The sequence below is a fragment of the Chlorocebus sabaeus genome, chromosome 4 (assembly GCF_047675955.1).
Source record: "Chlorocebus sabaeus isolate Y175 chromosome 4, mChlSab1.0.hap1, whole genome shotgun sequence".
In the NCBI taxonomy this organism is placed as follows: Eukaryota; Metazoa; Chordata; class Mammalia; order Primates; family Cercopithecidae; genus Chlorocebus; species Chlorocebus sabaeus.
The window spans coordinates 22,964,995-22,977,832 of NC_132907.1; the positions used below are offsets into that span (position 1 = coordinate 22,964,995).

At 40.1% G+C, this 12,838-nt stretch overlaps 1 protein-coding gene across 9 annotated transcripts in view; it reads right to left on the reverse strand.

Moving 5' to 3' along the window:
- The window catches only part of ARHGEF28 (Rho guanine nucleotide exchange factor 28), a 317,386-nt gene that overhangs the window by 31,520 nt on the left and 273,028 nt on the right, over window positions 1–12,838 (reverse strand). For all 9 annotated transcript variants that reach the window (XM_038010485.2, XM_007975209.3, XM_038010483.2 and 6 more), the window contains 5 exons: window positions 12,642–12,773; window positions 9,504–9,604; window positions 6,486–6,524; window positions 6,344–6,391; window positions 856–1,341 (listed from right to left, as the gene is read on the reverse strand). In XM_038010485.2, coding sequence (XP_037866413.2) covers window positions 856–1,341; window positions 6,344–6,391; window positions 6,486–6,524; window positions 9,504–9,604; window positions 12,642–12,773 — 806 coding nt within the window. The remainder of the gene's footprint in view (window positions 1–855; window positions 1,342–6,343; window positions 6,392–6,485; window positions 6,525–9,503; window positions 9,605–12,641; window positions 12,774–12,838) is intronic.

Sequence of the window (12,838 nt, forward strand, 5' to 3'; positions counted from 1 at the left end):
GATGCAAATAAATAACTCTTATTAGTGAAATGGATTTTGAATTTACTATATCAAATTTACAAAGAGAGAATAAGCTCGGCATAACAGAATAGTAGTATACTTGCTAAATTCAGGGCCTATAGTATTTATTAATAGTTAATTGATCTTCTAAAAGCTACTTCTACATAGAACTCTCAAGACAGATCATATAAAGACAGTCCTTCAAATTCTGGAAAAGAGCAAGCTCACGGTGAGTGTGACTCCAGACAAACCCACCCCGGCCTTTCTAGGACAACTCGATTCTATGTTTGTTCCTTAGGTAACGGCATCTCAGGCAGAGTGCAGTGATCCCATTGGACCTGGGCCCTTACATTGTCCTTTTTTTTTTTTTTTTTTTGAAACGGAGTTTCACTCTTGTCACCCAGGCTGGAGTGCAATGGTGCAATCTCGGCTCAATGCAACCGCCTCATGGGTTCAAGCGATTCTTCTGCCTCGGCCTCCTGAGTAGCTGGGATTACAGGCACCTGCCACCAAGCCCAGCTAATTTTTGTATTTTTAGTAGACACGGTGTTTCACCATGTTGGCCAGGCTGGCTTCGAACTCCCAATCTCAGGAGATCTGCCCGCTGCGGCCTCCCAAAGTGCTGGGATTACAGGCGTGAGCCACTGCGCCTGGCCCACATCATCTATATTTTAAGTCAACATGGATATGTATTATCTCTGAAAGCTTCCAGCTTTGGCTACCTACAAATTGAGAAATCCTCATGAGGTCTTACACAAAAACCAAAATGACAGATGTGTGGTTAGTGTCCTAGGAACCCCCAGGCCCAGCCCTGTTTTTGAGAGGCTGCCTCACAGCACCCCAGAAGGTCCATACCTCGGGGCCACCTGGAAGGAACACCGCGGGCAGGCTTCTCTGCCGGCCGTGCTTCCAGTGGCTCAGCAGGCTCTGCTGGGCCTGCATCCTCGCCCGCTCCCTCTCCACCAGGCGCTGGCCCTCCCTCAGCCGCTCCAGGCTGTGCTGATACTCCTGGAGCTGGAGGTCCAGCTCGCCCCGGCTCCGCAGCAGCAGCTCCTCCTGCGACTGGCACTCCCGCTCCCGCTCCTGCAGCCAGCTCTCCTTGGCCGCCTGAGCCCGCTGCTGCTGGTCACACCTGCGGAGCCAGCGCCGCTGCTCCTGCTGGAGCTGGTGCTGGAGCTGGTGCACGTTGGCCAGCTCCTCATGCTGCCTGTCCGTGTCGCGGGACTTCTGGTCCTGCAAAGGGCCGCCTCGGAGGACAGAGTGGCCGAGAGACAGGCCCTCCTGCTCCTGGAGAACCAGCCTGTGGATCTCAATGTGGCTGTCCTGAATGGTCAAGGCGGCCTGTCAGAGCAGACAGAGGAAAAATAATTAAACACAGGCTTCCATTGTTATTGTTTATGCTTTCCGCTGGAACTACCTCGAAACACAAAACGCAGGCCCGAACTCATTTCTCTTAATACTTCTGGCCTTTTCCTAAGTTACCTCCAAAGGCAAGATTTGTGGCATTCCACAGAGGCTTGTCTACATATGTCCTAGGGGTATGACCTGTGAATTCATAGAGAAAAAGAAACAAAACCCAAAAGCAGTATCATCCTCTCCTATGGAAAGGTAGTTTGGTGCTGGTTGTTGGGTGATAGTTAAGCGAGTCTCCCCAATACGAACTCGGCATGTAAATTCACAAGGCTGTGCATTCCTGTTCTACATCTCACTCTCTAGTCAATTGTTCATGAGAACTTAAGAATCCACATAAACCTAGTAGTATCCTTTCTTTGAGTCCCAAACCAGAAATTACTTGAGCTACATTGCATTAGGAAGACATAAAAATAAAAATCAACTATTTGGAGACTTTTGGTAAATAATGTTTTTATAACATAATGCCTGAGGATAGCAGTTAATACCATTTTTAGGAGATACGTAAGTGGCTAAAGCTAGTCTCATTACTGTTACATCTTTGTATTATAGCAGGAAGGTCATGCACACAAAAACTAAGCTGAAATTTATTTGTTTAATAGATCGCTAACAGGAGGCTGAAACGATGAAGGGAAAATAGATACTCTAAAGCCCAGAGGACATTACCAACCAGATTAAAAAAACATTTTAAGTTACGGTATCTGCCTATGAAAAGTTTGGCAACATCACAGGAAATAATTACCAAGATTTGGAAGGATTCCACAAAACCAAAAAGATCTCTGTGAATGCCCTTGGAAGCTTTTAATTTTAAAAGTTCCCATTTAGAGTGCAAAGCAGTACAGAAGGGACAAATTGAAAATGGACACATACTGGGTATGTGTGTATGTTTTGACTCCATATGAGAAATCATTACTCTCCTAGGGATAAATTCACATTTTTCCTTCCTAAGAATTTTTTAAACTGTCCATATAACAGATGTTGGGAAGATGGGGATTTGACCATAAGTTCTTTGTCAGTTCAGCAGTTTCCTATATTTTTGAAAGTTAAGGAACTAAGGTATATTTTAAATTCATACTTGTCTTGGAATACGACTCAAAAATGTATTCACTGGGGCCTTTTGAAAGAAAATTCATATTTTTAAATTTGGAAATTAATCTTTAAAATTTCAGACACATGAATAGTTAGTGGCTTTTGGGAGTTGTTATAAATAAAACAATGATTATCATTCAGAATAGGTATTAATTACTATGATCTTTAAATATGAAATAATGAGCATGCAATAAACCACTCAGGACTCTGTTGATCTGGCTAAATAAAATTGTAGACTGTACATCACCACTTAACTCTAATAAATCCTAAGGGACAGTATGGTAAGACAAACAAAAATCCAATACTTTCTAGGTCAAAACTACCACAATAACGCTCATGTAAGGGTTACAATTACAGTAATTAAGTGCTGCTGTGAGGTACTCTTCATGTCTATCTAACATTTGGGATAAGGCCATTCTTTTCCCTTGCATAGAGGTGGAATCTGAAGACTGGATATTCATCTAAATTTAAATATTCATTTAAAGCTAAATGAATAATCTTCACACTTAAAGTTTACATTTATATTTAGGACAGAGAACAGCACTTGCTTTTCAAGTTTAGGGAAATTCCCAATTCACTCGCTTAACTTTACTTTGCTAGAATATCTGTCTTTTCCTGTTTGCCCTGTCTATGCATCATTTCTAACTCTATTTTCCTAATACAGGGATCAAGTTTCATTCCACCTGATTCAAAATTGTTTATTAAAAAAACTTCAGTCACATATAAGACATTCAGCTTCAAAAAAGACGACTGTGTCATGAACAGAAATCTTTCAAAGCCCATGGCCTTGGACCAGCTCAGAAGCTCTGGTTAGGTTAGGAGAATTCACTGTAGACTTTGATATTTCCCATGTTGCTTTAACCTAATGTGTTGCAAAAATTAGGTCGTTCAGGTGATCAAGCTTTTCTGGACCTTGAATCTACACAGAACTGCATTCAGGGTTGAAAAGAAGACACATGACCTTGTGAGTGTTTTCATCAGGCAACACCAGCCAGAATGCTCAATGTTTTTATCCCCCAAGTTAATGGCTGCTGCTCAAACTGTATCCCTTCTCAACTGACATTTAAAATAAGATTATTTGTCTTACATGGTACATTGATTTCTAAGAACATCAACCCCAGAACCGCACCTCTAGCCCAAGACACTAAAAGCATTCTCACTAAATCTTTAACAAGACAAAGAGCTTGCTATCACCACGATTATTTAACACATTTTCAAAAGTCCTAGCCTAAGCAATAAGCCAAGAAAATGGAATTCATGTAATTATTGACAAATAGCCATGATATCATTATTTTCTAATTTTTATTTTCTACCTGGAATACTTCAAAAAAATCAATGGAAAAACTATTAAAATGAAAAATAAAGTTCAATGAGTTGGCCAGTTACAGTATAAGTACCCCAAAATCAATACGTTTATTTATATTAGCAACAACCATTGGGGACACAAAATAAAAAAAAAATTATTCATAATAGCAGTAAAGAGAAATATGAATAAACTTAGTGAAAAAATATATATATACACACATATCATACTATATGAAGACAATTACAAAGCTCTCCAGCAAATCGTAGAATAAGAGATGACTGACCAATGTTCTTATATGAGTAAGTGATTAAGGTAAAGGTGTTGATTCTCTCCTATTTAATTCAAAAACATAATGAAATTTTAATTTAATGGTGTTGGTAAAAGATAAGAAACTTGTTTAAGAGCTCTTGTGGGGCTGGGTGCAGTGACTCAGACCTGTAATCCCAGAACTTTGGGAGGCCAAAGCAGGTAGATCACTTTGAGCCCAGGAGTTGGAGACCAGCCTGGGCAACATGATGAAACCCTGTCTCTACTAAAAATAGAAAAACTCGCCAGGTTTGGCAGCACATGCCTATAGTCTCAGCTCCTTGGGAGGCTGAGGCCAGAGGATGGCTTCAGCCCAGGAGACAGAGGTTGCAGTGAGTTGAGATCGTGCCACTGCACTCCAGCCTGGGTAACAGAGCCAGACCCTGTCTCAAAAAACTAAATAAATAAAAAATAAGAGCTCTTGTGGAAGAATATATAAATATGCATAGAAAAATAAATAAGATTAGCACTGTCATATATTCAAATGTAATCCAAGGCTTTAACAATTCAGATGTTGGTCCTAGAGCAAGAACAAAAGGTCATAAGAGAAAGAAGTCTTGATGGAGTCAAAGTCTAAATAACTAAACATGGAAGGCAGCATGCCTTTATATTTTCTGCTGAGAACTTAGGTTTCATTTTATTTTCTTTTAAATTCAACAAGATATGAAGCATGAATAAATAATAAACCAGTGAGGGAAAAATGTTTTGTCTCAGTAGTAGTCAAAGAAGTACAAATAAAATAATCAGATACCCTCATCCCTCTTCAAATGGAAGAGAAAAAGAGAGAATGTTGGTTGATTTGATTATTTTGGCAAAGTCTATTGAAAACCTAAACAAAATGATTCTTCTTATTTATCCTAAGGAAACAGTCAGATGTATTCAAAGAGATGAGTACACAAGGATGTCCTCTACAGTGTTGTTAATAATACAAAAGTGTAAACAATAAGGGATTGAATAAACCCTGCAGACTTGAAATTAATATATAATCATTAAAAAGTATGCTATAGAACAGTAGTTGATGACAGAGAAAGTTACATGTTACAGAAGAGTGCATAGGAAACAATTTTAAAATCTGGAGCCTTATACACCAACATGATAATTTTAATTCTCTTTGTAGAATCAGAAATAATTTTCTTTCATTTACTTGTATTCTCATTTTTCTACAAATTTTTCAATAATCCAAACATTGCATGTATACCTTTCAAGATATATTTTAATGAGTAAATTAAGCCATCGGACACACTGAGCCTCTTTCTTGTGCATGGTCTAAGCTAGTGGTCTCCAACCTTTTTGGCAGCAGGGACCTGTTTTGTGGAAGACAGTTTTTTTTTAATGGATGGGGTGGGGTGTGGTGAGAATGGTTTCAGGATGAAACTGTACCACCTCAGATCATCAGGCATTAGATTCTCATAAGGAGTGGGCAACCTAGATCCCTAGATTGCATGCGCAGTTCACAATAGGGTTCATGCTCCTATGAGAATCTAATGCCACCACTGATCTCACAGCAGGCGGAGCTCAGGTGGTACGGCTTACTTGCCCCTGGCTCACCTCCTGCTGTGTACCCTAGACAGGTACCACTCTGCACCTAAGAGTTTGGAGACCCCAGCCTAAGGGATCATCCAACCATTTAATCCTAAATGCAAGCATGATTTTTTTTAATGTCTGCTTTTCCTTGAAAGACAGTAAGCCATTTGAGAGCAGGCTGTGTGGCTCATTTTCCTTTGTGTGCTCAGCCCTCAGCATACTCAGCACAGAGACGGGCACTGCGTGTTCATCCCCTCAACATTAATAAATTTATAAATGTTGAGTGGATGAACAAACAAAAGAGTAAAGTAACATATGAATTACTTAACTACTCTAAAGGCTGATGGCCACATGGAGAAGTCAAAGTTGTTTAGGTGTGAATTTAGGTTTTCATCAGAAAATGTGAAGTCATGCTACACTCACCTAAGAGTTTCATTGTAAATGTCAAGCCAGATCATATTCATCAATATTTTTTAAAGATATGAACTGTTTTATGATTTCAGAGAAGAATGGTATAAAATGTAGTCATGGTGTTGCCTCTGATTACAAAACCATGTGAGTCCAACACATTATACTTAGAAGGTTGCCATTCTTTTAAGATCATTCCCTACCTCTCACTTGTTCTCATTTTTAAAGTCTGGGAATCATCAAAGAGAATTGCATTAAGAGAAACATTCACAAGGTCAAAGATTAGAGGAGGGTAGTTACCTGAAGGCTATATAAGAGACGGGTTAAATTCTGTATGGCTTGTATAATCTGAAAAACAAAATTGTAAGTGTTAAATTCTTTAAAAAGCTTTTGTTCTCCACAAATAAAGGCTGGTGATACATTTAAGGTATGTGCAGCTCACCTCTGACTGTGAAGAACCTGGAAAATTTCTACATTCCACCTAAAATACATAAAAAACAAGAAAATGAATAACCATTCTAACTTTTGAAAAGCTGCCCTATAGTGTCCCAAAATGTATGACTTGGGTAAATCACTTTGCTGTCTCTAAACTTGATTACCTCATCTATACTGACTCAGTTTCCTCCCAGAAATAAAAGCCTATAGAATTAAACAAACACTTGACAACAAGAGCATCCTTCATGCAAAGTTGATGTTTGAGATACATGGCAATTTTCACCCAATCACCCTTAAAACAACAAGGGATGACAGTAAGGACACCCTGAAAACTCAAGTGGCAACATTTACCTTGTGCAAACCACAATGTGAATTGAGTTCTCTGTGCTCGGATTGTGGTTGTCTTTTGGGTCAGGCTGACCTTTTATATTCTAGAGGCCAGATTGGAAGTTATATCATGTCTGGCCTTAACTCCTTTTCTCAATGTTTGAGATTCATGATATCAAAATATACAGCAGTTGGGGAAAAAAAAAACCAGACTCAGACCCTGGCCATAGGGGCGCGCTTAGCTGGGCTGCTCTAGATCCCACCACAGTCGGAGATCACCAGACCAGTGACTGCCTTAGTAGAAGTACTAGCAGCAGAGGCCATGAACCAGACACAGGAGACCATCTGTTCTTTAGGGACAGGGTCTATGCCTCATTCATTGTCTCTTCGACAGCACACATTAAGGGCACATGTGGATAGTGATGGTTTGCAGTCTCCAGAATTGAACACTTGTTTATTCATTTATTGTCTGTCTTCTTTCCCTAGGATGCAAATCAGTGAGTAGCAAGACTTTATCCGTGTGCTCCATATTATAAGAATGATGCCTGACGTAGCATGGACACTGAACGAGTGAATGATTCTAAGATGAACTCGATGGCATGCCATTCAATCAATAAATATCGATCACCCACTATAAACTTCACACCTTACGCTATGGGAGACCATCGGATACTCGGATACCCTGTCCTCAAGGGCCTACAGTCTCCTGTATGCTGCTTGCTTTCATCTGGGCACATCTAATTTTAAACCATAAAAAGCAGCCAGCCATGGTCATGTCCTCAGGTAATTTTGAACTTGTTAAATTCAATTAGTTTAGGCTGATGATGCCAGGATGAGTTAGCCAGACCTCTGCTTCCCCTGGACTGACAATTAAAGATTTCACTCGTAAGCAGCACCTCTGATAGGGAAAGGACAGAGGCTGAAAAAGGAGATGAAGCTTAAAGACATTAGATCTACGCCCAACCCTGTGGGAGAGAACAGGCTCTAAGAACCCCGGCCCTAGAGGGATTGTTGGTGTTCTCGCCGCTCTTCTGGCTCTGTCTTGGCCCATCCACACTCCACTGCTTCTGTAGTAAGACCATATGGCACAGAGTTTTTATAGTCTATAAAAATTAGAACCATAGAAATGAGCTGGACTGTGCTACCTGTGGTTACTTATGCCCAAAAGCCACGAGGTTTGACACAAGACAGGAAATTTCGCGTTTTTAATGGAGTTGTTCCGCCACCTTGTGGTGAATGTTTAAAACTGCAGTTGGTGATTTATCCATTATTTCTGCATTTGAGTTAGATTTCATTTTTAAAAATTATTTCAGAAATTTGTTCTAACCTTACCTTGTAGAGGAAGCTAATGACAAAATATCCATTATACACCTTTTAAAAGTTTGGTTTCAAGTGATCCTGCCCTTTACCTGGGTTTATTAATTTATTAAGTTTTCAAAATGCCTTATTAAGAGAAAAATTTTGCAGATAGCTTAATCCAAAGAAGAACCTGGACACTTAACCTCAATTGTCTACCTGTAGCTGAACTGGAGTGAGAGAGGGAGACTTCAGGGGTAGCAGCCACCCAACTTTGAATTCAAAATTAAACTATTACTAATTCACTCTCTCTTTTCTATTAACACAGCTGGACACCACAAACTTCACACTTAAAAGTGAAGTCTTCACCGAAAAGGATGAAAAGCAGGAACATTTTAAAAAGCAATACGTTAGAAAGCTTACAATCAGAAGGAGTAGAGTAAAATATTACATTCCTATGCTCATTTTGGCCTGTGAAGTTTAAAAAAGAACACTCGGTCACAGCTATCTTTTCTCTGGATTTTAAAAGTCCTGGACTTGATTTCTCAGTCCTATGTAATATACACAAAAACTACATAATATGTAAAATATGTTGTATATATAAGAGCAGATCTGACATTTGCCATTTTTTCACATTGACACATATTGGCACCTAGTAATGTACCTAACTCAATTTTAGAGAAAGCTAAACTCTGGAGCCCTGACAAGTCGGAAGAGGCCAACTTGCCACCTCCCAGAATCATATTTTATTCCTTCCCTATTTCTGACATCTCACTTTTAGTGGACATTAATAGGAAGTTTTATGTATTTAATTCTTAAAGAGAGACTTAACACCTAAGTATATAGCAATAAGTCAAAAAAGAAGCATTTAGAATCGCTGTGCCCCAAGCAAAAATTGGTCAAATTAATTAAAAATTGACCACAAAAAAAGTAGGTGAAATGTGGGTGGTGACAGGAAATCAACTCTGCAAGGAGAGGAGGGTCAAGGAGGGTGAAAGAAGCAAGAATATTCCAAAGGAAAAGGTGTTTCAATTACTTTGGCGCCATCTGGTTGCAAAAGGGCCCCCGGGTGCCAGAGCTGCCAGACATAGTGCGTGAGAAGCAAAGGTTTGCAGGGCAGAAAGACCAGAAGTCAGAGAGCACAGACACACATATACACAGGAGAGTTTTTAATCTTTTTAATAATTTTTCAATCGTTGCTTTGTTTACACCTACATGACACAGGAAGTGCAAGGACATTTGAAGAAGAAATGAGTTAGAAAGTTTATGAATATTTAAATCAATCGAGAACAATTCAGAAAAGCACCTTGGTCCCACTCACTGCCGTGACAGACCAGAACCTGAGGCTATTTTATTATACACAGTAACCGCTGCCGTTTACTAACAAATCAGTTCACAATACCTTCTCCCCTGCATCAGAGACGGCCAAGTCGGTTACCACACCCTGGATCGCGGGATCCACATCCGAACAGCCTCTTTCTTCTCTCCCTCCTGTGACTAATGCTGGAAGCACGCCATCGAGACAGAAACAAAAAGGACAGCGTCAAACATCAGCCAGCCGATCGGGTTCTCCTGTACACGGCCGACACATATTTCAAAATAAGAAACATCACAAAATACTACGTATTGAGTATTCTTAGACGAGGTGCTTGGATGAGCGCAGAGCAATGCACGTGGTCCCTGCCCGCATGGGGCTTACAGGCTAACAGACAGCAACTGACGAAGGGCACAACGTATCACCATCTTTGCGCTTTTCTTTCTTGTGCTGAAGTGTTCGTGTGTTGTTTGTGGTACAGAGGTTAGACTCTACATCTCACTCTCACTTAATAGGAAAAAGCCTCCTGGGAAGGGAGAAATTTAAAACAGGTGCTGTAGAACAAAGCAAGGTCTCTTGGCAGACCCAAGTCTGTAAAAAGTCTCCCTTGTGGCCAGTGCAAGAACAGCAGACGATAAACAAGGGTTAGGAGGAAGGAGGAGTCCGAAGGAGGAGGGAGACGTCCTTCTAGGAAGGTGGAGATGGCTCATACTTCACAGTCTCATAGTCATACAAACCAAGAACCTGCCCCTATCTCTGAATAACTTATTTTTTAACAATTTATAAATGTGTTGTTTTTCTCACATTTCTTATTTATGCTTTAAATTTACAAATACTATGTATTTAACCTATGAAAACACAGAAACTAGTCCCGAAATATTTTTAAATACCAAATACAGATTTCACTTCATCCATTAAATCTCTGTTGGCAGGATTTTATTTCTTTCTTTACCCATGTGAACTCAGTTAAAACTTAAATTATGCCCACCTTGCACTGATTAAAACTAGAATTTTCAAAGCCCAAAACACAGTGTTTTATTAGAACCATGTCCAATCTGGACCCTGACAAAATCGATATTCACTTTGTGACACTGTTTGTATAATTTTTTATTGTGTCATCTGGGAACTTTATTTCCAATACAGGAAATGTTTTTCTTTAAATTAATAAAAATACTTATGTCTTTGGAAAATGAGAGTCCTCTAGGATTTCAAAGGCCTCTTCTAATACAAAGACATTTTTGTCTAAATAGAAATGGCTTCAGATGAGATCAGCTGAAAACAAGTCCATTTTGTTCAAGCTGATCAGCACTTACTCACTTAGTGAGGGGATATTTCATAGGTTTCTCTGTCATTTGAAAAATGGTTCTACTATTGGGTGCTATTCCTAACTCTTAAAGAGTGGCCAAAGGCATCACTAAAGAATTCACCATTCTGTTTCTCACTCCCTCATAGAAATTAGGAAAATCAAATGGGAAAGAAGCTGATGGCAAGGCAGAAGAATAAAACACAGATCAGGTCCCTGTCCCTGTATCCAGTTTCAGGGGGGCTAGAGGGTCTCCAGTGGACAGAACTTTCCTAGAAGTAGAAGACATTCATCATGTATACTGAAGACTGAAAAGAGAGCGGTCTGCATGGCTTATAACCTCAGGCTGACATAAGCCTGATGCAGAAGAGCCCAGTCCTCCAAGTCACTTGCAGAACCGACCCATTCGGTCACAGTTGTAGACCTTCGTTTAGGAATAGCCTTGCGCCTTGAACAACTTTATAAAGAGAATCAAACTCTCATAGTATCATGTTCCAGTCTAACCCGGAACTGAAGAGGCCTTGGGGTACGGACCCCCCTAGCCTGCTTCGGTACTTCCTCTGCCTGAATCCCGATATCAGACCCCTCTAAAGAGCCTCTCAATGGTTCTGGCAAATGCCACGGGTGTCCCTTTTGAAACTCTCTCCAGTCAGGAGAGATGTGGATACAGACAAGGAGACCTTCACTGCCTGGCCTGAAGGGAGGGAAGGCTCGGCCGCAGGCTCGGGCAGCTGCGGAGCGGAGCCTCTCCAGCTGTCCCTGGGGCGAGGCTGAGAGCAGCAGATCCTTGCATGTATTTTTAGACAGAGCCTCCTCAATGGCATAATGAGGTTCTTCTTTTAAAAGGAAATCACCCAGGGCAGTACAACTCCCCTGATGAATCTGGGCTGTGTCAAAATGAAAAACATATGTGCGCATTCTGAAAATAGAAACCCAGGATTAGATAAAGCAGAACTTGACAGAGGAAGATAATTAGTGGTGCTGGTATTTAAAAAAGGAAAAAAGAAGTATAGAATTAAAAAGCTATACTGTGTCTATATATCTTAATCAAGGGATGTTGTTAAAGAAGTTCTGAGTTCAATTTAACCTTCCAATCTCTAACTATTAAAGACATTTTATCCATTTTATCTTACGCACATAAGACCTTGTGGAAGTAAGGTCACTACCACCTGCACAGGATGAAAAGTATACTCTTTATGCTTTTATCTTAGAAACGTTTCTGGAACTAAGTAGCCTACAACTATACATATAACAGGATGGCTAGGTTCTGGGAAATCACCTAAACCAACTCTCTACTTTCTATTTTTTTATATTTAAAATGTATTGAAACAGTGTTTTAATAAATGAATTCTGACATAACTAAAGTGTAGGATGGCACAGATCAAGAATTTTCTGGCACTTCCGCTTTAACCATACCACTAAACTTGGTGTGTGAGAGACAGAGAAAGAGAGAGAAAGGAGGGAGGCGGAGGGAGCCGTGTGTATATTTCTGGTTTTCTGAGTTGTTTTCTCAGTTGATGCACATGAGATTAGGTTTAAGTGCTTGTTCTGTAATCAACTGCAGGGACTCCCTTTTTAAAAAACCAGAAAAGTTAAAAAGTGCTTTCAAAACTGTATTCAATAAATCATATCAAAAATGAGGCAGGGTAGGCGTTGGGGAAGGTCCAACATTTGGCTGGCAAACAGAGCAGTATAACCCACCAACTCCTCTTTAGATCCTCATACTTGAAACCCCAGTGTCATTATTATATGCATATGATATTCATTTAGGCTAGCATATTTATTCTCAGTGTTTTTCTAATTTAAAAAAATATATCAAGTCCCCTTCAACCAGAGACAGTCATTGCCTTTACTTTATGTGACCACTGTAAGCTCCAGGGGCTGCGCTCGGGCTCATTGCCAAGGCCTGCATTTTCACTTACAGGCAGTCGGCGATCCTGGTACATCATGAGAACTGAGTGTGTCCACCAAGACAGAGTCTCCACAGCTGTCCTCGCGTGATTGACTCACGTCGCCCATCTGTGAGGCCTTCACTGCAACTTGTAGGCTCTCAGCTAAGATAGAGAAAAACAAAAATAAATCTAAAAAACAAAGATAGGTATATATTTAATCTAGACCA